Source organism: Musa acuminata, chromosome BXJ1-7 (genome assembly GCF_036884655.1).
Source record: "Musa acuminata AAA Group cultivar baxijiao chromosome BXJ1-7, Cavendish_Baxijiao_AAA, whole genome shotgun sequence".
NCBI classification, from domain to species: domain Eukaryota; kingdom Viridiplantae; phylum Streptophyta; class Magnoliopsida; order Zingiberales; family Musaceae; genus Musa; species Musa acuminata.
The window spans coordinates 4,547,174-4,572,304 of record NC_088333.1 but is presented as its reverse complement, the minus strand read 5'-3'; the positions used below and the strand labels follow the sequence as shown (position 1 = coordinate 4,572,304).

The 25,131-nt window shown below is 40.0% G+C and overlaps 3 protein-coding genes and 1 long non-coding RNA gene across 4 annotated transcripts; 1 reads left to right on the top strand and 3 right to left on the bottom strand.

The window, feature by feature from the left end:
• Positions 1-1,577: 1,577 nt before the first annotated feature.
• LOC103991081 (probable lysophospholipase BODYGUARD 3) lies at positions 1,578-5,566 on the bottom strand. Its single transcript, XM_009410444.3, has 4 exons — positions 4,930-5,566; positions 4,522-4,856; positions 4,236-4,435; positions 1,578-2,053 (listed from the first exon to the last, which is right to left on the bottom strand). Exons 1-4 carry the CDS (start codon positions 5,426-5,428, stop codon positions 1,717-1,719), a joined length of 1,371 nt encoding a protein of 456 aa, XP_009408719.2. The 5' UTR covers positions 5,429-5,566; the 3' UTR covers positions 1,578-1,716.
• Positions 5,567-8,637: 3,071 nt separating this feature from the next.
• On the bottom strand, positions 8,638-15,052 carry LOC108953397 (uncharacterized). Its single transcript, XR_010514915.1, has 3 exons — positions 14,822-15,052; positions 9,390-9,531; positions 8,638-9,289 (listed from the first exon to the last, which is right to left on the bottom strand). It is a non-coding gene; the product is annotated as an uncharacterized LOC108953397 (long non-coding RNA).
• A 111-nt stretch (positions 15,053-15,163) lies between these two features.
• LOC135678358 (DEAD-box ATP-dependent RNA helicase 7-like) lies at positions 15,164-20,881 on the top strand. The gene is made up of 14 exons (XM_065191073.1): positions 15,164-15,832; positions 16,628-16,762; positions 16,856-16,996; positions 17,081-17,192; positions 17,716-17,786; positions 18,073-18,227; positions 18,314-18,425; positions 18,525-18,626; positions 18,716-18,776; positions 18,850-19,021; positions 19,108-19,204; positions 19,292-19,386; positions 19,596-19,729; positions 20,383-20,881. The coding sequence occupies exons 1-14, from the start codon at positions 15,311-15,313 to the stop codon at positions 20,625-20,627; spliced, it is 2,154 nt and encodes a 717-aa protein (XP_065047145.1). The 5' UTR covers positions 15,164-15,310; the 3' UTR covers positions 20,628-20,881.
• Positions 20,882-21,219: 338 nt separating this feature from the next.
• LOC135679862 (protein pxr1-like) lies at positions 21,220-23,876 on the bottom strand. The gene is made up of 5 exons (XM_065193843.1): positions 23,610-23,876; positions 23,444-23,508; positions 22,833-23,053; positions 21,746-21,872; positions 21,220-21,633 (listed from the first exon to the last, which is right to left on the bottom strand). Exons 1-5 carry the CDS (start codon positions 23,773-23,775, stop codon positions 21,499-21,501), a joined length of 714 nt encoding a protein of 237 aa, XP_065049915.1. The 5' UTR covers positions 23,776-23,876; the 3' UTR covers positions 21,220-21,498.
• Between the last annotated feature and the right edge of the window lie 1,255 nt (positions 23,877-25,131).

The following is a 25,131-nucleotide window of genomic DNA, read 5'->3' as shown; positions in this document are numbered from 1 at the left end:
ATTAATATTTATATATTCATTATTTTTATAGTGGATTATCTTTATTTTATTCTGTGGTTTTTATCTTTTACGTTAGAGAGATTTTTCATATAAATTTTGGTATTCTATTTTATTATGATTTCATTTAATTTCGTTGTATATTATAACCTGCAAGTATTTGTTCATATATAAAAATTTAGTTTCGCTATATATCTCATCTTTTTTTCTCAGTATCGTATGGTTCTCATTCATTTTGCTGTGATTGCAATACCACTACATCTTAATTTGTTTGGTGTGGAGCAATACTGCTTCTCTGTGCCCTCCCTCGAGATACAAAAAAGGTCAGTTCCTTCTGTTAGGGTATTGATGCGCGGTGCATCGACACCCTAACAGAAAACTACAGACTACAAGGCGGCGTCATACAGCGCCCAACCTGTTATTCTTTTACGGCGGTGAGCAGAACCGGTGTAGGAAAAAGAGAAAAGGCTGCGGAAACCGACCGGGGGGATTACCGCACACTAGCAGAGGAACGAAGACGCCGGAAAACATTTATTACGGTCCGAAATCCTCGGAATCCCGCGTAACTCCACTTTCTTATCCTCCGTCGAGGTGAGCGGAACCCAGGTGTACTTCGATCCAACGTCAAATTGGTCAAGAAAAGAAAAGAAAAGAACAAGGAAAAGTGATGGCAACGCACCGGTGAGCGAGTGTACCAAACTGTAGTCGCAGGGTGATAAAAGAGGCCCCAAAAATCAATTAGAACAGCCCAAAATCTCACAAAGCTCCCGTAACTCCACTTTCTTATTCTTATTTGCGGTGGGCGGAACTCGGTACCAACCGCCAGTTTCCCGCACTTGGTTCGGATGCCAAAGCGGTCGAGAAAAGGACGAGATTAGGTTTGGGTTGCCGTGGAAGCATCGTTAGTGATGGGCGGCGAAAGGAGACTTACGGTCGCTGATGGGGCCGAAGTCGACCGGCGGTCGGCAACCGACACTTAGGCGGTGCTGCCGTCATCTTCACTAGTGTATTTAGTGACTGAACGTGGTTTTTGTCGTTCAGATGAAGCTTAGACGCGCCCATGCCCATGCCTAATGCCCAATCAGGACGAGGATAAGAGAGAGAGACTTATCCCCACGCTGCCCGCTGGAAAATTTATTTTTCTTTAATTAGTTTTTGGGTGGTCGGTAGGGGTCATTTGCATTGAGTTGACTTTGGTCGATGAATTATGGATATCGTGATACCTAAAGGTTGACGTTGGTCGATGAATTATGGATATCGTGATACCTAAAGGTTGACGTGTGTCAATCTTGTGTTATGATATTGTAAGCCCGACGTTACGTTATAAACTTAGTCAGCATGATCTTTAGGTAGTTGCTCGCTCATCTTAGATCAATACTCTTCTTTATGTTCTCACTCGTTCGGCATACATTCCGCCTTAGTGTTAGTATTTTGTAGGACATCAAACAAAATGCTCCTATTAGTCGACATCCGAATTAACCTTTAAGACAATAATTATTTTTTTCTTCATAATATTCATAAACATGATAATATCTATTGATTTAACTGATAAAATATAAATTCAAATCTCGTCTTCATCATTTATCTTTATAAATAAAAATTATATATATAAATAAAAGATTAGGCATAGGGTATTAGTACATGACCCAACACATAAAAGAGAAGGCAGGGTAGGGTTTGTGGTGTTAATTCGGGTTTCTTGTATCGACCTGCGGATGGCTATTTGCTGGTTGGGCTGCCTGCGTTCCTCCATATCTGTTCCAGCTCCCCGGCCAAGGCCTTGTGGTGGCCGACGACGATGGTGATGTGGTCCTTCCTCTGGAACACCTTGACACGAGCCCTGGGGATCCTCGACCCCACGGCGTAGCTACAGTCGACAGGGAGGACATCGTCGTCGTCGCCATGGAACACCGCCACGTCGCAGCAGCTCCGTCTGTTCACCCTATCCATGTACCGTTCCATCGCCTCCGCACTCCCGCATATCACGTTGTGCAAGCTGTGCCATGCAGCACGGTGGGTGTGGCACATGAAGGCATCCATCATGTAGGTCCTTATCCTGTTCCAACAACAACAGAACAATACATCAAGCATCATTCAGACACTTGGTTTCCTGGTGCAGTCCATGAGGATTTCAGCTTGTCCAAGTTTCGAGGCCACGGAAGAGCATGTGAGAGTCATAAATAAGGATTGACCAGAGCGTAATGTCGACTGAAAGCACAGGAATAACGCGCTAGCAAATATCTGGAAGGCAGAGTTGTGCAGGATTTGGTGGCTTTCATTGTCATCTCATTCATGCTGCATCGCATCAGATAATGACGTGAAGAACTCGGCGGATGTGGGTGTGCAAGCAGTACTCGGACCATGATTAATGATGAGCACAGGCAAGCTGATGGAGACATACGACGAACAATTTAAATTTTCCGAGAAAGATGTCAATACTATGAATTTTGAGTGGTGAAACCTCGAGATCTGTACGGTTCTATGAACCAGAAATGTAGTGATGAATTATAGCAGGGAAGAAAACAAAGCAGACGACAAACAAAACAGAGTCGTTTACTGATTGATTTCTAAGCTTCCTTGTATTATTAATCTTCCGCGTAATCATCAAGAGTTCAATAGACTTGGCCAATTCGTAATCGTGACAGGATTAACATCGTATGCAATTTTCACTGGCATAGAGCTCAACATGAGAACTATCTTGACTCGTTTGGGTAGTCAGCCTGCATTAAAAGCAGACATGACGTCCTATATAAAGCTAGCTAGCATTGAGTTGGATGGAGGCTGATGGGACGGAAACTGTGCTTCATCAAATACTCAACCATTTAGATGTTGCATTGGGCGGAAGGGAATAACTAAGTTCAGCATGGCTGTGTCCTCGAATCCATATATACATCCATCAAGCTTAGCCGAAGGGCAATAAAGTTGCCGACCTCTGTCCTTCAGCATCGACTCGACGCGCTGAGGGATAATAGGGAACATCGTTTTCCCATACCGAACAGCCTCTTGCAACTAACTACTTGTTGAAGCACATTAAATTTTGATTCGTATTTGGAGTTGCATTGGATATATATATTATTTATATTTATTTGTTGAAGTGCATTCACTAACATCTTTGCAAAGTATTTTTTATTTTTTAAAGGATGAGATTATTCTATCCCGCCATCCCATCATGGTCACTTTCGTTCTAAGCAATCTTATCATCTATCCTTGAGAGGTTTTATCATCCCAATTCTTTTCTCTCAATCACCCCATAACCATTTATGATTTTCTCTTATGGGAATGATGGGACTGAGGATGATAGAGGGAGATAGTAGTACGATAAGATGACAACGAAGAGAGGGACGATATGACCTTGTGGGTTGGAGACAATCACAATAGGATTAGGTAATCTCATCTTTTTTCTTTTTTAAAAAGGACTCTGCCCAAGAAATAATGAAAACCTAAGGATTATATATATATATATATATATATATATATATATATATATATATATATATATATATATATATATATATATATATATATATATATCCGAAAGAAATAAAAAGACAATGGTGGAAAGGTAAACAATTAAACACCTTAAATACAATTCTAGTAGAGCATAAAGAATTCTTCATAATGCATATCGGAACAACAGTGATAATATTCATGGTATTATTGCATGCAATTATTTTTTTCAAAGTTTAATTAGAAAATGATGGTGAAGACGAATCAAACTTTGGTTTATTAAGAGTTTTATTTATTATTCAAAGTTTTATTTATTAATTAATTAATTTTCTAGTAGGAACTAAAGGGAGATATGCTTTTGTCAATGTTGTAACAGGAATTGAAAGTGCAAAGACCTCAACTTGTACTAATAGTATCTGTCTGTTAGCTATGCAGTCCAAATAGCGTCTAGAAAAAGAATACATAACAAGGAAGAATGTATGACATAAGCGCAACAGTTTAAAGCATCGAATTGTAGGAGTTGACACAGTGAAATGGGATATTTCGAATTAGATGTATTAACATTTCTCTTCTGTGTTGTCTTGTGTTAATTTGTGTTTTTTAATCTTTTGGGAGCCTTACCACATTGCACACAATCAGCTAACTAGAAAAGCAGCATGCAACACGAAAGAGATAGATCACTAACATTGAATGAAGAGGTAAGAAAAGTAGCATGCAATACGAAAGAGATGGATCACTAACATAGTAGAAAGAAGAGGCAGTTCAGCTGCAGATCATGGTGTAGATTTTACCTGTTCCGAGTGATGAGTCTGAAGAGGAATTCCCACAACCGGTGATTTCTGCAGATTAACAGGCAAATCGTCCTGCTCACGTGCTCGTACCAGCACGACATCGACGCCCCAAACATTATTGGCGGCCACACCTTCTTCGGCGCCACCTGCCGCATCACAAACTGCGCCGCCTTCTCCCCTTCGGGCACCGGAAAGTATGGCTGCACCAAACCCCACCTTCATTAAACGAACGCCATGGACAAACCCTACTCCATCCTCTACTCATTGATCGACACCCTGGACTTACCGGAGCGATCAATGCAAGCGACTTGACCGCCTCTGGGTGCTCGACCGCCAGCGCCAACGCGATGATGCACCCCATGGAGTGGGCAACGATGTGGAAGGACCGAACGTTGTGCCGCTTCAGGATCGACTTCTCGATCATGTCCACCTGCTCCCGCAGCGTGTACAGCGAGTCCGCCGGCTTCGGGCTCCGGCCGAACCCCAGCAGGTCCACCGCGAACATCCGATGGTTCGACTTGGTCGCGTCTGAGAACTCCGGAAACACCGTCTCCGTCCAGAACGCCGACGACGATATGAATCCATGAATGAAAATGACGTCCGTCGTCGTCGTAGATGTGTCTGTCGTATTCCATCGGAATATTTTTCTGATCAGTGCTTCAAGAATATACACCCAAATGCAGTAATTAAATACCTTTGGGTCCTTCGACATGAACATATAGGTGAGATTCCGGAGAATTGCATTTCTTGCAGTCGCAGTCGGACCACAGCGGCCGTCGTCCGCGACTGGTCTTCTCCTCGAACGCCCCGATGACGTCAGAGCTCACAGTGAATCGAATCGATCTGCTGGTCTTATAGCCCACGGCAATGGCGGCCTTCTTAGTGAGCTCAGCAACTTGGGACGGGCGATAGTAAAGGGTGTCAGATACATCCCCCAACCGGAGCTTGGCAGCCGCTGGAACAACCGTGCGGCCTTTCGTCGCTGATACGAGGAAGTCGCCACTGATGGTGACCTCCTCCGGGGAGCAGTAGCACGGCCTCGAGTCGGTCTCCATGGCGGAGTCCACGAGCTTGTAGACGACGCAGAGGATCGCGTCGAGGACGTCGAGGAAGGAGAACACCAGGAAGCCCACTGCGGAGTTGAGGAAGCTGGCCGCACGGCTCAGACTGGACTTGTTGAACTCGGCGCCCATCTCCTCTGTGTCAGCTGCTCGATCTCCATGCGACGCGTTTTTAAAGACAAGACTTTGTACGATATACGATACTGTTCACAAGTAGGCCGAGTACATGGTTTGCAGGTATAGGTTGACAGTTGCGGAAGCTTTGATGAAGATATGCAAGTTTACCCGAGTGAAGAGAGACTGATGACAAAAAATACCAAATAAAGAATAAGAAACGGATGGAAGTTGCAAGTTGCAGACTTGCTTCCCAACAAATTTCTTTCGTTCAAAAGGAGCCAAAAGTAAAATAAATAAATAAATAAACTTTCTACCTACCAGAAAAGAGATGTCGGGCACGGGTGGCTCATTTGCATTTTTCATCGGTGGATGGTAACGGGCCCATGTTTGGATGTCGACCTCTCTAGAATTGCCAAACCCCCCTTTTTTTTTGTCTGTCAGTATAATTTAACACAGTCGAAATGTTTATCTTACAATACAAAAGTAAAAAAAATGAAACCAAATAAAAATTGCATCAGTCAAGTATGGCAGTTCAAGGATTGCTTGCTATGCTTGAAGTGACCCAAGACAGTTTGCATTTCTGATAATTATCAAAAGTGGAGTTAATGCTTTACTTACAAATGACGGAAACCGATTAGTAATTACATTTCCCAGAAATCTTCAGGGGAAGAGGTGATCTGTTTATCAAAGAGCAACACTTTCCAAGTCCAACTCATGCTGTCAATACTGAATGCTACCAATCTTGTTGGAGCAAGATACTATATGCAAAAGACAAAAAAGCCTAGATCAGATTTCTGGAGCTAGAGCCAGTTTCTAACTGCTCATTTGGATAGTTATCATGGATCATGCATATCAAGTAGCATGAGTGAAAGGTCTCTCTTAACACGGTAGTTTGACATATCTGATACGTTTTAACCACACACACTAGATTGAGAGCTATTTAAAACAACACTTAGAATAATTATAATCTAAGGATTTTATTCAAAATAATTGAACAGGAATTCATTAATAATCTTTCTTGACAGTTTGATTGATGATAATCCCCAATGCTCATTAATGTGATTGATCAAAATAGAGACTAAAAGATGATTGCTAGAAATGGGAGGTGAGAGAGAGGATGATAGGCCATACCCTACAAGTTAAAGGAAAAGACAAACAAGAGCAAGTCTTAAGGCCTCAAATTAGACCTAAGATAATGGTATCCACTCTTATCAAAGTTTCTCACACTTATGTCTAATTATTTTCATGTTGTCACAGTGTATTGAAAAATGACAAAAAAAACTTATTTTTTATGTTCAACGAATCCTAAAAAGCTTCTGAGCATATGATAGTACCACTCTCCTATCGAATTTCTCAAGATTATACAATATAACCTCTCGAGAAATAACATGTACCAAAATCTGACTTCTTAACCCAAATCTCATGCAATCCCAATTAATTTTGTCTCTCTAATCTCCTAACATAGTTCTAATTTGGTTTCCACACGATGACTTACGTTAGTCACAAAATTATACAAAAATGATAAGAATTCTCCGCTCAACAGGTTCACAAAAGTAGTTGAGGCATTTTTGATTCAAAGAGTATCACCACTCATAATGTATAAATATATTTTGAGGATTACAGTTCTAAATAATTTCCTCAGATTTATTTATCAACATAACATATGCTTACCTCAATTTTTTTCTATAAGAATACACTCCTAATTGATCAAATAACACAAATTGGAGTTGGGATATTGATTGGCACTGGAAGTAGCTATATAACCGGCTATAGTCAGTGCAGAATCTTTACTAATTTTTTTCACAAATAAGATAGGAACTAACCATGGTGATGCATTACATATTCAGTCAGGTTAAGCCCTAGTATAACAACTCTTCCCACTTTTCAAATTCCACTAGTGCTATTCTCCAAAAGAGAAGTTTTAGAAGACATATCAAGCTAGCTGGATCCACATGCGTGGTTTGTGATCGTCATTTATGGTCTAGAAAAGCTATCAGTTACCTTTGTGTTACCTATGCAATCCATGTTCTAGTATCCTTGGACAACATACATACGTGATAGTTTGCTCATCAACTAGTCTTCTTTTGTTTTACAAGGTCATATTATAGAGTGACTTCTTACTAGTAGGTGGAGTGAGGGAATGCTACACAACTTAGTGAAAACGCTCAGTCCATGACAAAAGAATGCCAGAAAACCATCTCCCAAGGCTGAACAAGTAGGTCATTAAAATTTCATCAAGAGAAATCTATTACCAAATTGATCTATGTTCCAACGTAGACTAAAGAGAATAATTTCAGTCCATAAAGAGATCAATCATGATATCACTCAATTTCCCAAGCATAGCAAACCTTATCATTCACTTGGCTCTCGATCTATACACTAAGAACAAGGAAAAACTACAGTCAAATTGCACGCATTAATTTCACGCGTCCAACCATTATAGTACGAGAAATAAGGGCAAATAAATGAACAAGGGAAGGAGCTTGATACCGGATTTTGATCACACGGGCATGTACAGGGGATGAACAGCCCCAAACTTCGCCCGAACAGGGGCCGCCTGCCCTGGGGTGTTCTTCATCAACAACAGCTGCAAAGATCTCCGATTCTTGATGCAAAGCACAGGCTCCCCTGCAACAACCAGATGCGAGTAAGACAAATGACGATTCTCTTCCCTGATCGGTTCCAGCGGATCACCCTACCTCGCGATATAGGTAGACTTCGACCCGAAGGGAACCTTAAAAGAGCAAGAATAGAGGAGAGGAAACGGCGATGAGACCGCGGCCGCCCTGTACGCGGTCGATCTGACACGCACCAGATCCGGAGCATCGCCATTCCCACCACCACCACCCCTCTCGCCTCCACTCTCTCTCTCTCTCTCTTCCTTCCCGCCCGATTTCACCAAGTTCTGTTGCCGAGCTCTGTCGGTTAGATTGGTGGGGCCCACGATAATCCTAACTAATTGGCCCTATCTACAGTTACGGGCCATCTTCTTTGCCGATCTTCGTCGGTTAGATTGTGGGTCCCAAAAAAAAACCGTCAATTGGGCCTAACAGCAGTTTATGGGCCATTTGGATTTCCATGTCTTTTGCGTCGACGGTGTAGTGACATGTTAACCAATCGATTGCCGTCATCCATCGGTAACACACGTGAAAGATCAGAGTCAAATCTCTTTGCTTCAAATATTGTAGTGTCACTTTCTCCACCAATGTAAGAAAGCATTACGCTGATGACAAAACAAACCATTAATGGTTCATTTGATTGAAAAGGACTGTAATAGGCTCCTGTTCTTACCCTGGGTTGGTCCCTCGTGTCTTTCCATGCCACGTTCATTTGGATTACTGCACGATGGAACATTCTTGTGAGACTTGGTGAACCAGATCTGATCTCAATCTTCGCCATGCTCCAAGAAATCTATCGTGATTGGAATTGTGTCATGTCACCCACATGGATGAACAATCGAATCAACTACTGCTGCGTTGAGACTATGAATAGAGACAGTGGGTGTGGAACAGCGTCCTTTCCACTAAGAACTGAAATCAGAGCTTTAGATTCTACCATACCGATTTACATCCTAATTTCTAGAAATCAGAATCGAACCGTATGACCCCGCTTCTCATCTGATTCGATATCATCGAACTATTGACCTGATTCGATTCCGATTCAGTTCTGGTACTCCTTTACACCGTTCCCATGCTACTACTACTAGCTCACGTTGCTCTTCCACTCTATATATCTGAGCCACGCTAAAACAGCACATCAACACCAGGCTTACTTGGTAGCACAACCCGAAGTTGAAGTGGCAGAAGGAAGACGAGATCCACAAGCATGGAACGGCAAGAGGCCCCCCTTCACCATGCGGACGACGAGGAGTTCCTCCTGCTCCGAGAGGGAATGAGGAAATAGTGAAAACAGAAGGAACTCAACAGAGAAAGAAGACTTTGTTTTCTGTTCCTCCCATCTCATCCAGAAATCTTACCAAGTGATGTTTTATGGTTAAGTTGGGGATTCAAGTTCCCAAGGTCGAGGTGCGTTTTGAGAACTTGAGCGTGGAGGCCGACGACCTCTTCCAACCTTGTTCAATGTCTGCGCCAATACCCTGCAGGTGCTGCTGCTTCAATCTACAACAACAACAAAAACAATAATAAGATGTGAAAATATTGCTTAGCATTTTGAAGGCTAATCAAGTATTTTGTTTGTGTGCACAAGATCAGCTCCTTGAAGGCTAATGAATCTTCTAATCATTAGCACAAGAGTGAAAAGTTTAGGGATTATCGATTAATTAGCATCATAAATCTAAGAACATGGAAACCGATATTACGCGTACAGAATTTACTTGTTTTTTTTTTTGCTCAAGAGACTAAATTGAATTCTTATCAAGAATTTATTTTCTCTAAGCAAATTTAACGAAAAAGTAGTCTCTTATTTCCTACAATCAGATCCTTTTTTTTGACATATTAGTGACAAAAGAAGTCTTGCATCCAATTTTTTTTCAAATCCACAAAAGTAAGTTATACCCAAAATACACCCAAAAACTTTAATATTGGGTTAGCGACTACGAACAAAGGCAGAAATTAGAATATTGCATGGATTATAATTTATGAAAGTAGATATGACACATGTTGCAAAGCAAATACTACTACTAGGATTTCAGTGGCCCTCCTAACATTGAGATCTTTTAAATTACTATGAGAGCCATGGAACATCCTTGTGATGCTTATGGTAAATGTAGCACATGAATCATGTAATGGCACAGCTATAATCTTGGTTAGGTTAAGATGTCATTGGATTATGAACGCTTCTTGGGAATTTGATTTAGTTAAAAGTTAAAACATAGATGAACTAACACTTGGTTATATATTCTTGCATTTACATAACAAATCTTTACAATTGTAAACAGTACCCTATGTAGCTGGAAAGGAAAACTTATGTTGGCTCACCTTTCAAAGAGAGCTAAATTTTGTGCAAGCAAGTCAAATTTAAGAGACAGTCAGTTAAAATCTCACAGTCTGCTTTCAAACATTTTATATCGAAAAGGAACAACTAAGAACAAATGCAAACATTTGATGAATTAACAAGATGAAAAATGAAGACATCTTAACAACATATAAATTAAATAACTATGAAATCATAAAGCTCCTAGACAAATAGTGTTCATTTACCACTGCAAAACATACAGATTAAGTGTCAGAATTGCATTTTTTAACCATTCTTGTCCTTTGCTACCACTGGAAGTTACTACTGATGAAAAGAGGGGGGCAGTTTATCTATAGTGGTCCTCTGGGTCCTCTATCTCACATCATGATTCAATATTTTCAGGTAACATATTTTGAATTAATCTTTGTTCCTTAAATGAAGAGAATAAGAATAGGTCCAAGGCTTTTCTGTGCAGGCTATCCCAGGAGTTCCTAAAATAAAAAAAAGACCAAAATCCAGCAACATGGATGCTAGATATCACTTCTCTTACCATGGAATATGATAAGTCCATCGACTATGCAGAGATCTTTCGAAGTTCTTCTCTATACAGGTAACACAAAAAAAATTCTTGGTTCAAGTAAAAAGACCACAAATTTAAAATGAATAGCAGATGAGCTTTGGCAGCATAACAAGGTTGCATCTTTTCTATCTGGATGTCAAGGGTTCAAGTCTTATAAACAGCCTCTAGGTTGTGCACACTAAACCACCACAGATCCTGCATTAGCAGGAGCCTCCTGCACTGTGCCACCCCTTTTTATGAATAAAATGAGGTGCTGAATTTATACTTGATCTAACAGAGAAAACATGGAACTAGTTAGTGAGCTGAGTAAAATACGGCCAAACTCAGAGGATCTGCACTTCGCGTCTGAATATTGGCAGAATTTTGGGTCACAATGTAGTGCGTGCTTGTGGAAATTACACAAATCATATTGGAAAAATCCAGAATTCAATGTCGTCCGTTTTGTGACTACAGTTGGAACTTCAAATCTATTTGCCATAGTATTTTGTAAAATTGGCTCCAACATGTAAGTTCAAAATGATCTTCCCCATGCATAGCTGAAACTTTTAGTTCTGTTTTCTTGGCTGAACAATAGTACCAGTTGATAGGGGCAAAAATGACGATGTGACACGTCATGACAGCATCCCCCGAGCGATACACTACCCGAGGCTCTCCATACCCTGCAGCAGCTCGGCCTCCCACGCAACCCCAGTGGTAATGTCAGACAGCTACGTCAGGTAACATCAAACCTCCTCTATAAATACCCCTGAGTCCTAAGCAACGGGGGGGATGACACACTCAACACACGGAGGCCTTTTCCTCCTCCTAAACCCCCTCCACATCTTTCTCTAACTTGATCGTCGGAGGGGTCGGGCTGAGCTCCCGGCCCGACCTGTGTGCAGGTGCGAGACGGTGTCGCCTCTTCCCGGTGCTACGGCGGAGCTGCCTCCCGACCCGACCTACCGACCCGAACCGCCGACCCGAACCACTGTGCTTGGCTGCGGGGAGACCCCGAGGAACGCCCCAAGGAGATCCCCGTCGTCCGGACCCGAACCAAGCCGCAACGGCCCCGAGGCCACGGCTAAAAAAGTTTCTTACCGTAACACCAGTGAACAACATATTTTCTTGAGTTCAGAATGATTTCCTCCATAGCTGAGAATTTAAGTCTTTTTTTTCACTGCACAACAACATCAGTGAACAAGATACTCTCAACAGACTGGGAATCATGTAAGCAACAGCAATGTTTCATGTCTATGTCAATACTTTTAACCCTGCTCTTTCTTCAATGAATAACAGTACTAGTGAACAAGATATTTTCAACATTTTCAGAGTCATGTATGCATCAGCATTGTTTCAAGGTTTTGTCAATGCCATTTTGATGCAGCCTCTTGTATGGATGGAGACAACAGTACTCTACCGAGAAGGATCAGCTGGAATGTACACTTCCATGGCTTACACTATTGCTCAGGTAATCTTATTTCTGCAATCCATTCAAAATTGCAGCATGTTGCTATGAACTTACGATTTATCATGAACTCAAAGTCCAACACAAGGATTGTTGTTTCATCATTCCATGACAATGAGTATGATAATACATTTCTAGCAAGGAAAATGCCAGAAATTGCCTGAGGCATGTGTTGTCACTTCTGGCACAACTGGGCATGAAGCATGCCCGGTACCTCTGAGGCATTGCAATACATGTGCTGCAGTATACTGTTTCTACCAACAAACACAGTAGTCCACTTTTTCATAGAAAACCAATCAGCATACATTAAGTAATAGATACGTCACTGCTTATTTTTTCAGTTCTATATAGATGAATATCATCATAACATCTGCAGGTGGAAGTTGAAACCCCATTTGTGATACTCCAAGTGCTCCTCTTTTCATTTATTTTCTATCCAATGATTGGATTCCAGTTGTCGATAGTAAAATTCCTCTGGTTCTTGCTCTTCATGCTTTTAAATTTGTCCTACTTCACAATGTATGGGATGATGACAGTAACACTCACACCAACTCCAGAAATAGCTTCCTCGGTCTCCTTCCTCATTTATCTCTTGTGGAGTTTCTTCTCTGGTTTTTTCATTTCAAGGAAGGTAAATTTGACATTCTTAGCTTGAAAGAATGTTGACTATGTTAAAGCAGATGATCCCAGTTTGGTGGAGATGGTTATATTGGGTCAATCCTGCAGCATGGACTCTTTATGGTCTGATGTTTTCTCAACTAGGAGATCTAGATAAACCAATTCATGTTCCAGGGAATTTGGATCAGCCAATAAATGTGTTTGTTCAGGACCTATTTGGTTTTCAAGACAATGATTTCACAATTATCGTGGCCCTTCATTTTGGGGTAATTGTGTTATTCCTTTCTTTTTTTGGCTTCAGCATCGAGAAACTGAATTTCCAGATCAGGTGATTAAACTGGAAAAGATGTTTGAAGCAGGGGGTAGCACACGTAGATCTATTCAGTACAAGCATAGTGACAACAGCAAATAGCCAACTCAGACAAGGGGCTCAAAAGATAATTTTCATAATTTTCTCTCCCTTTTTTTTTTTTGTAAAATTCAGCCAAAGAATAGATCTCATAAAAACTTGTCTGACCAAAAGCGCATTCCCTTTAGATGTGCTACAAGATGATACAATATGTAATATGATTAATCATGTTTACTTGACAATGGCGGTTGACGCCAAAAATTAATTTGTGTAGCTATAGTCTGACAGACATGGACAAGTAAAACACTACAGTGACTGCCTTTGGGTTTTGGCATTAGTGGACGCAAATTTCATCATGAGATGCCAATGCCTGAACAGACAATAACTATAGCATATAAGACAGAGAAGTATAACATAAAAAAGGACAGCCTAGTGTCACATCCTTAACTGGAATTGGCTAAGTATATGTCATCCAAGCAATATGCTTTCACAAGGGTTAGCCTAGACTTTAACCTCGTGCAGTCCACTGAGGACTTGCACAACGAAGAAAAAGTTAGAAAGACGAACATGTGAGTAATTTGCCACCGTCACACACAAAAAGGGCAAGATAACCGGGATCGCAAGCAACACAAAGAAACCAGCTTTTATTAGGCTTGAAAGGGTCTCAAGAACAGGCTGAACAAGCACATACAAAGGGGGTTCTGAAGGTAGATTTAGGCCCAATGTTCACCTAGCACTTTCGCCTTTCTAACATTTTCTTCATTGTGCATGTCCTTAGTGGACTAGACGAGGTTAAGGTCCAGACTGACCCTTGCAAACACATATCGCTTGGGTGTCACACGCCTTAGGCAATCGCTGCTAAGGATGAGACAAAGTGATATCAGAGCGAGTAAAGCAAATATTGAATTGCCATGGCAAGGCAGTGTAGCAAAACCAACACTGCTGTACAAGATAGGCAGCAAAAATGTGTGGCCGTTCCAGAGAAACGGACAAGCACTCATGTGGAAACTAGCAAAGCTACTCAAATGGAGTGTGGCATTTGCAGCTCTGATACCACTATGAAACATTTCGAGCTTTACATGACATAAAGACAAAGCAAAAACACTGACAACAAACAAAAATGGGGTTGACTATAGTGTTTTCTGCCCCGTACAAGCTGTCTACAAGAAAACAGTGGAAAACAGGAACCGAAAACCGTCATGGACAAGTGTCGAACACCCTGTCTGCATTGTTCTATGACACTAGTGTGAGGAAGATCAACGTGCGCAACCTTACCCCTGCAACCAGATCATAGAGGGGCAACCTAACTATGGAGACTGTCTCACCCATTGACTTCACTGGAAATCTGATATAGCACTCACCAGCAAATCCCAGGCAGCTCCTACCCGGCTAGGCATTTCGTCGAGCAGTTTTAGAGCGCTGTTTATGCGATAACTGAAGCCATCGAGAAGACAAAACGCTTCTTTCGCTACGTAGCAGCAGGAGAGTGAAAAACAAACCAACCTTTAGGCATCAGATGTAGATGCGACATGATAGTCCACGCTCAACCTCCTCTTACACCATCCGCTCCCGCCTTGGCATTTTGTCAAACAGCGATAGGATGCAATTGATGCGACGACAGGAATCATCACAGAGGCGCTCGTCGCCTTCAATGTTTTGGAGGATATATGCGTCAGTCTACACGAGCGCTTCTTTCACATCTAGACTTGAGTTACCACTTAGGATCCCACAAGCTGACTCCGACTCCACTATATCGTACCTTCAGTCGTACACTAAGTCGGTGTAGCAAGTAATTATTAGCCTTCCCCACACCGTTCCCTTCTCCTCCTCGGCACGTGCCGAAGCCTAGGGTTTCTCTTGTCGTCGCCAAATCGAACCGTATAAAGCCCTAAACGCTCGAACTCTTTCGCCCTCCACTCCTGCTCCGGTCGCTGCGCCTCCACGCCCAGCCTTTCCTACGACTTCCGCAGAGAGCTACGACCCGCCGCCACCATGCCTTCTCTCGTCTTATCCGACCATCTTCTCTCCTCCGAGGAGACCAAGAAATTGAAGCCCAAGGAGCTCCAGAACGGCATCCCTGAGGAGGGGGAGCAGAGGAAGAAGAAGAAGAAGAAAAAGCATGCGGAGATCGAGTCTACATACGGCGAGCTCGATAGCAGCATGGAGGATATGGCGTCCGAGAAGAAGGCAAAGAAGGGCAAGAAGAGGAAGGCCTCTGATGATGACGAAAAAAGTGACACCACGTCCGATTCCACCCAGCCGACCGTCGCCGAGAAGCAAGCAGCGGCAGTGAATGGGGGCGCAATGAAGAAGCCGAAGCTGATGAAGGACGATGACGGAGAGACAGACAACGCTGCCGATGATCCAAATGCTTTGTCCAATTTTAGGATCTCGAAGGTCTTGAGGGAGACTCTGAATTCGAAGGGGATTAAGGCTCTGTTCCCCATCCAGGCCATGACTTTCGATCTCATACTCGATGGGTTTGATTTGGTCGGTCGAGCACGGACTGGTCAGGTGCGTATAGATCTTTATCATTTAGTGCGAGATATAAGCCTTGACATTGCTTATTAGTAGACCCTGAAATAGATTGAAACACCAGTACTTAATTCTCCAGCTAATTATAATCTAAAAGAAGGCTTTTTACTAGTGCATGATTTGTCAGTTCCATAATTGGCAATCCGAAGATTATTCTCAGTGGTTTCCTACAGAACATTTTTCTAAGATTCCGATTTTGTGATGTAACATATTGTTGCACATTAATCCAATAACTATTTAGAATATGATATATGTTGAAGTATCTAATGATGATCGGTTTGTAGGAAGGTTGGTCCTTGACCCAGATTGATGGGCTAAAATTGGAAAAAACCATCTGATATATTTGGTTTTAGCTTGAAATGTCCAGATATGTAACTTGGTTGGAATCATCTGACAAGAATTTGCTTTCTTGGTTCTGGCCAACTCTAAACTAATCCCTGCAAATTTGTAGTTTGTTAATTGATTTCCTGATCTGATTTGGGTGACCTGGTTCAAACTCTATCCAAAAAACTCGTGCATTATCTTGTGTGAAATCGGATAGTAATATTGTCATCGACAGATTCATTTGGGCAAAAAGATCCAAGTGTCTACAAAAATGGCACCAAGGATTGTGTTGTTGCTGCTGTCATTCTCATATGCTTTAAAACGAAATCTTGTATTTTTTTTTCTATGTATCACTGATGTTCATGCTGACTTGCTGCACTATACTTACTGATATCTATAAATAATATATATTGCCTAGTTATGGTATCTTATGTCTGTCCGTATTTGCAGGGTAAAACCTTGGCTTTTGTGTTGCCTATATTGGAGTCACTGACCAATGGAGTGCATAAGGCATCAAGGAAGAGTGGTTATGGGAGATCTCCAAGTGTTTTGGTACTTCTTCCAACTCGTGAGCTGGCAAATCAGGTATCTTTAGGTTTTTTTATTGCCTATGATAAATGTGCAAGTATTTTGGTGTTTCTTTATCTTGGAACTTGATGGAAATAAATCCAAATCCAGGTTTATTCAGACTTTGAGGCCTATGGTGGGACAGTAGGTTTATCTTCATGCTGTTTATATGGTGGATCCCCTTACCGTACTCAAGAAATTTCACTAAGGCGAGGAGTTGATATCATTGTTGGGACTCCCGGACGCATAAAAGTTATTTTCTTTCTTGCATGGCTTCATAATCTTTGTTGGCTCTTAAAACTTTGTTTCGAGTAAAGACATCTTTCCTCCTTACAGGATCACATTGAAAGGGGGAACCTTGACCTGAAGGCTTTAAAGTTCCGTGTCCTTGATGAAGCAGATGAAATGTTAAATATGGGTTTTGTCGATGATGTGGAACTAATTCTTGGTATGGATCTTCTCTTCACAATATTTGCACCGGTTATCTACCCCTGCATTTTATATGTTGTAAAAGTGACTTCTATGATACTTTAAATATAATTAGATGTTGTGTTAGATCTGCCAACAGTGTTGGTTAGTCACAATTCTGGTATTGCATATAAAATAATCATGCCTAGGCTAATGCTGATCTTTATCTTTTCATATGGAAACTTTTTATTGCATCAGATACAAAAATTGTTTATTAATGTTTGTTGTTGTTGGTTTTATTGTTAACCATCTGAAAGGCTTGTTAAAGTTCATGTTGCTCAATGCAAGTTCAGATAAATGCTTGATCAATATTGCTATGGGTTTTTTTTCTTTTCTAATATGCACCTGTATTGGATTCATTGGTTTTATCTTGATATTTATCTCTGCAGTTTGGGATTCCAGACCTACAGCTTGTACCTGATTATAGTTATGGATGAATTATGTGTATTGACATTACCTGGTTAATGTTAACTCAGTGTTCTTTTTCTATTCTTGTTTTGCAGGTAAAGTTGAGGATACTAGCAAAGTTCAAACACTTCTCTTCAGTGCTACCCTGCCTGACTGGGTAAAGAAGGTCTGTGGATCAAATTTATTCTTAGTTTGCCCCTTTCTCATACAAATTTCATTAAAGGATCTAAGTGTGGTTTCAAATACCATGTTATGTCGAGGATACTATATTGGTATATTAGTCTATAGGCACACTAAACAATTTTTAGTAGATGATTATGGGTACAATGAAGCATTCCATACTATGCCAGTTGGCACGTAACAGTCAAATAAGATTTGAAACCTTGGATCTTAATGAATAATATGCTTGAATTTCTTTTTTCTTCTTTTAAGACCGTTTGAAATGCTTCCAGATATCTACACGATTTCTAAAGCAAGATAAGAAAACAGCTGATCTTGTTGGCAATGAGAAATTGAAGGCTAGCGCCAATGTTAGACATCTTGTTCTTCCTTGTACTCGTTCAGCAAGACCACAACTTATTCCCGATATTATCCGTTGTTATAGCCGGTTTGTAATTTTTTGACCAGCAAAGTATTTTTCTATTTACTCCCTTTTTCCTGGTTCCTAAATAGGATGTGTGAATTTTTTCTTAGTGGTGGCCGAACCATCATTTTCACCGAGACAAAAGAATCTGCATCTGAACTTGCTGGGTTATTACCTGGTGCACGTGCTTTGCATGGGGACATAATGCAAGCACAACGTGAGGTAAGTAGAAATGATGACAAAGACATACTTAATTTAGAATCAGATTGTGTTTGTTGGTTTTCTTTGTCAGTTTATCTATTAGGACCTGGTATCGTGCAGGTCATACTTGCTGGATTTAGGTCAGGCAGGTTTTTAGTTTTAGTTGCTACAAATGTGGCAGCACGTGGCTTAGACATAAATGATGTGCAGTTGATTATACAGGTGCATTTTTGTGTCCCAGAAGTGGTTTCATTAATTACCGAGGCACATGTTTGGTCGTAATAAGTAATGAACATTGATTAATTTTTCAGTGCGAACCCCCACATGATGTTGAAGCTTACATTCATCGATCAGGGCGAACTGGAAGAGCTGGTAAACCTTTAAGCTTTCCCATATCAATCTCGACTTTCGATGTTAATGAGATGCTAAGAGATGCCTCTTTCAGGAAATACTGGTGTTGCTATTTTGCTTTATGAACCCAAACACTCGTTTAGTGTTTCTAGAATAGAGAGAGAGTCAGGTGTTAAGTTTGAGCATATATCTGCCCCTCAGCCTGCTGATATTGCTGAATCAGCTGGATCTGAAGCAGCTGATGCTATTTCAAATGTCTCCGACAGGTAAGCTGCGATATCTCATATTAAGAAATGCCTCAATTATGTTATAGTTTACTGTTGACCTAAGCATATATTTGGTTAAAATGCAGTGTTATTCCAATTTTTCGTTCACAAGCAGAGCAGCTGTTAAGCTCCTCTGAATTATCAGCAGTGGATTTACTAGCAAAAGCCCTTGCCAAGGCTGTTGTAAGTCAATTCTCTCTGCTTGCAAAAGCTATATAATCCTTGAACTGAATTGGTGATCCTTGGTTGCATTATGTTCTTCTATAACAGGGTTTCACTGACATAAAAAAGAGGTCACTTCTCTCTTCTATGGAGAATTACGTGACATTACTTCTTCAGACAGGAAAGATAATCTATTCACCTTCGTAAGTGCTGTCGTTTTTTAAGATACTCATTGAGTTTGAATTTTATGAAGATTCTTTTGTTTATAGGTTTTGACTTTTGATGATAATATCCTAGTGATAATGTCTCCAATTTGACAAAAGTATCATAGTATCCTAATGATAATGTATGTTATGTACTTAAATTTGCTAATTTAAGTTTCATTTGTACATGATCATCAATTTTTTGTCAGGTTTGCTTTTAGTACGTTCAGAAGATTCTTGCCTGATGAGAAGATTGAAGGTGTTAAAGGCCTTTCTCTTACTGCTGATGGCACAGGTGCAGTGTTTGATGTGCCTGCTGATGATGTAAATGCATTTCTTGAAGGTATGATGATGGTCTTTCATTTTAAGCTTTTCTCAGTTGTGCTGCTAATTCTTCGTTTGAAGTGGCTAATTGCGTTTAGTAACTTCATAGGAAACTTTTGCCCCAAGATTCACCATCTCTGCGTGTCTTCTGCATGCGGAGTACCATCAGTTTTTGGTTATAACTCGTGTATGAAACAAATACAAGTTCTTAAAACAAAAATGAGCACCGTTGCACGGAACATATGCACAGAATCATAGAAGAGAATTTGTAGGTTCTGGATTTTTGCTGCTAGTTCTTCATATGTGGTGGCTAAATTCGTTTAGCAACTTAATAGGAAACTTTTTGCCATAAGGATCACCATCTCTTTGTCTCTTCTGCATGTGGAGTAATATCTCAGTTTTTGCTTATAACTCGTGTGAAAAAAAATACAAGTTCGGAAAACAAAAATGAGCACAGTTACATGGAACATATTATAACTTAACACAATCATAGAAGAGAATTGTTGGTTCTGGATTTCTCTTAATCAGCGATGCTCTTCCTTGCACAACATATAATCTTCACCAATTGTTGTGGCTTTGCCATCCTTTGTATTCTGTTTTCATTGTTTCATGTGACTGATGTGGATATATGATGTAAACTTTTTGTTGCTTTTCTGTCTTCTGGTCTTGCAGGCCAAGAAAATGCTCAGTCGGTGTCCATTGAGGTCCTGGAAAAATTGCCCCCTTTGCAAGACACAGATCGGTCGAAACGTGGTAACTCGGGCCGAGGAAGGTTTGGCGGTGGCAGATTCTCTGGTGGTAGAGGTGGCAACAGCAGTTCAAATAGAAGAAACGGTGGTGGTGGTTTCATCGGTGGAGGCCGTGGCCGAGGAAAAGCTAGTAGTGGTGGTCGTAACAGATTTAACAGGTGGAAGTGAAAGTGCACAGTTTGGTACATTACCACATCAGTATCTGGAATTTTTACTGTTTATTCTTTTCATCTCTTTGATCGAGGAATTAAAGGTATAATAAGCATAATTGACTACAATTCTTTTCTTCTCCATGTGGCTGAGATGGTTTTATACCAATTTTGTTCCACGCCATTCAGCTCTGTGGATTTAAGTGTTTTTGTTATTTGTGATGAGATCTTTGCAAATTTTAATTGGTCAATCTGTGCGTCTTAAAATTTTAATTGATCTTTGCAAATTTTATAGTACCTCATGGTGTTTGTTCAGTTCTTTACTGTTCTTGGATGAATACTAAGCTGACTTATAAGGTGGTGGACAATAACAACCAGATTGAGCCGAATCATGTAACATTCCTCGGAGAACTTAGTGCTTCTAAATCATGATTCACGTGATAAAAGGAATCGAGAAGGTAATTAAATGACAGGACTCATTTTTTCCAATCATATGGCATGGTATTAGAATTCCATAACGAGCATATTACAAGATCAGAAAGATCAGAGACTGAAACCATGGCGAAAGATTGCATGTCTCATCCAACCACACGTTAAATTTTGACCAGATAAGAACAAAGTGATAATATTAATTTAACAAAGATAATAACTATCTGAACAATTTGCTTATATTGAGTTTTCGATATAAGCAACAGAAAAAACTGAAGATACACTTGCTTGCCCGTAGATGCGAAAATTAGCACACGCACACGCTCGTGTGAAGGTCCAGCAAAAACAGACAGCTTAAGCACAATTCTGAAAAAGTTAGTGACAACTCCGGCAAAGTACCAGAAGCTAAGTTCGACGACATCAACTTAAATCTTAGGCACCTGTAACCTCTGAGATATAAGTCACGACGATGGATTTTGCGGAACAGGAATTTGGACACCGGGTCTGGATGTCCATCCTCGCTGATTCCTGTAAGCTTCAATAGCCTCTAACCTGATTCTTTCGTGAAAAGCATCATGGGGAGTCTTTAAAGACTTCTGCAAAAATAATAATAATAATAATAATAATAATCATCATCACCAAAACTTTTAGATCTCAGGTTTATTTGATGATAACACACAAAGAAACAATCGAACTCCAAAATATTACCTTAGGAACTGATAACTTAGGTGGAGCCTCAACAACTTCACCAAACTTGATCTTTTCACGCCCAGGGAAGTCTACAACACCATCTATCTTTGCTTTCTTATTTTTCTTTCTCCTGGCCTCAAGATACCTAGCAAATAAGAAAAACAGAAAGGAGTGAGAATACAACCTTCTTTGAGCTGTGACATGCAAGTCCACGTAAGAAAATGAAAAAGAAACAGCCAAATTATACTATTAATAATTCTTCGGCAGACAACTAATCTATTTCATTCAACCAATGGCATGCACCCTGCAAAGTGCAGAGTTTTTCACTAGTTAAATGTGTAGATAAATGTCAAATTCTAAGTTCAAACTACTATATTTGTTTGAATATTACCAGTTGAAAGACGAGCAGATAATTATCTTCAACTGCGAATTCATGGATCTGAATGCCGATGGATGTCAATATACATTTTGATAAAAGAATCCCGCAGACAGAGTTCAAGCATTTCACAAATTAATACATGTTCAATGACAAATATAATACATCATGGTTAGAATTTTAAAAGGTAACTTATCCTAAAAACCTTATAACAAAAACTCAGAAAACTTCTAAAATTCTTACATAAATATACTACTGAGTTAAATCCTAGAATCCAAGAATTCCAGAAGAAATAGCATAATAGATCAGTGCATTAGCAATTTTTAGCCGCAACACTGAGTGTTAACAGTTGACTATAGCTTTTTCCAGCATTGTTGCAAAACGTGATGGCTTACTAAAAAGATTTTGGACATAAGCGGAGCTAAATTTCAAAAGCCAACAAAAACAAAACTAATCCTAAGAATTATTTCTCGTGCCTTAAATGTGATCTTGCAACCAGTCCTATTCTTGTCCACATCCTCAAAAATATATTCAAGGAAGATCATTAATGAGCAAACAATAAGAGTTAACGGTACCCTTATGTTTCAAAATATGAAGAAAAGCTTGGAGACCACGACTTAACTTGACCTAATAGGAAATATCATGGATGTAATTGTGGAAAGTTTCCAGATCCTCTTACAAGCCAATATATTCATCAAAATCGAACAAATAAGTAAATAATAAGCTTACTCTTTGCGTTTTTTCTTCCTTGTGGTAGCAGCAGCTTGATCTAATTCTTGAAAACGGAGATCCTTGGGTGCATTCTTTTTCCGTTTCCTTTTTCTCTCGTTACCTAAGCTTGGTGTCATGGTTGCATCTTTGTCGTCTATATCTTTGTCCTTCTTTCCCTGGATGCCTTCTTTGGTCACAGAACTGAACTCGGAAGAAGGCTCTTCTTTTGTGTTGACTTTCTGTAATTACAATGAATTAGTATCAATTTGATACAAGTGTCAGTAAATCAATGCAAACCACATCAAAAAATTATAAAAACTGCAGACGAGCGTACGAAGATACTACAACCAGCAGACGAAAACCAATTCGAGGAGTTTTGCATTGTTTAGCCGAGCAAAAGAAACTGGCTATAATTTCAAGAATATAACTATGTGCATGGCAGCAAAATACACAAAAACATCAGTATAAGACTATCCCATTTCTATGGATTTGAGTAGGCTTCATGGATTTGGCATTACGATGGTTATGAAAGCCCAGAATTTTACCAGGATATTCTTGCTTCAAATTAACTACCCATATTTCTCAGACAAAATCAAGCGTTTTTATCATCAAAAACGTATTTTGTTTACCTTCTCGACGGCGCTTCTTTCCTTTCTCTTCTCTTTACCCGCGTCTTTGGGGGTTGGCGCAGGCCCTAAAAACATCTGAAAGCGTCAATAACAGGCGAGGTATTTAAAAGAACGACTGGGGGAACGGCAGAGGTTTGTGGAAGGGGGAAGGGGAGCAAGCGACCACCTGGCTTGGCGGAAGACGAATTGAGGTTCTTGAGCTCCATAATCTTGCGGAGCTTGGAGGGGATGGCCTCCATCTCCTTGACGCTGGGAGGCGGCGGGAGGCGCGTGTCCCCGCCGTGAGCGGATCGGTAGTTCTTCTCCCGCCTCTTCTTGCCCTTCCCACCCATCGTCGCCGCTTGCACGCGCGTGAGGATTTCGTTCCAGCAGCCGGGAGAGACTGAAAGGAAACAACAACGAGATGAACCACCGGCCGGTTTGATTTGGTCGGGTGAGAGTTCGGCTCGAAACCTAAAGGAAGGCAGATAGCTTCTTACATATATATCCTTTGAAGGTTAAGAAATATAATATTTACCCCTCAAAATTTTAATTATATATATATATATATATGATTAAGATTCATTTTAGTCCTTATAGTTTTGACCATAGATTACTTAAATCCTTATGATTTATTCGTACCTAAAATAACCCTTATATACTTAAAAATATAGTATATAAGTTCCTCTCGTATGAGTTTACAATCGTTATAGTTTCCTTATGTGACATGTTGACTGACAATAAATCATTAACATAATAATACATATAATTAAAGTTTTAAAAAAATAAATACCATCATCAATGATGTGAGAATGCGTCGTCATGGAAGCGATCACTAGTAGTAGCATCGAGCCATTGCTACCTAGCAAGGCATTGCACGCACGCAGCCTCTCCTGCATTAACAACAAGCTTAAGAGCTTCTGGTATTGCCTTAGGTGGATATGCATCGACTAGTTTGATACTAAGTATGTAGTGGACTTTTGGTCCCTCTTTCTCTCCATATGTATCTTCATCCCCACCGCCTCCCATTTCGTCCTCTTCTATACCCTCACCCATCGCTCCTATAATATGGTGGTCTAACTCTCCATCACATCCACCTTCGTCCTTTCCTACTTTTGCCTTTTCGTTTTCGTTTATTGTTACAGCTTTCATCGCTTTATCTTCCTTAACAAGATGAACTTTAATCATTTTTAAAATTTAAATTATACGTATCATTATATTAATAATTTATTGTGGGTCAGCATATCACGTAAACAAACTTTAATGTTTGTTAACTCATATTTGATGGAAAGGATTTATATATTATATTTTTAAAAATATAAAGATTATTTTAGACATTAATAAATCATAAGGACTTAAGTGATCGATGATCAAAACTATAAGGATTAAAATGAACTAATATATATATATATATATATATATATATATATATATATATATATATATATATATATATATATATATATAAGAGGCATCTTAGGCTTCCATCCATACCTTTCCAATAACTCATATTAATAATTATGAACAATATTAAAGTTTAATTTTTTAAAAGAGATAAAATAAGTGTTGAGATTGAGGATTTAAAAGTGTAAAAGTTAGCTTAAAACTTAAATACTTGGATAATTTACTGAAAAAAACCATTCATAATGGAGAATCCATCTTTCCCCTTCGGAGAAGTATGTCATTTGGCCTGTGAAGATTATTGTATA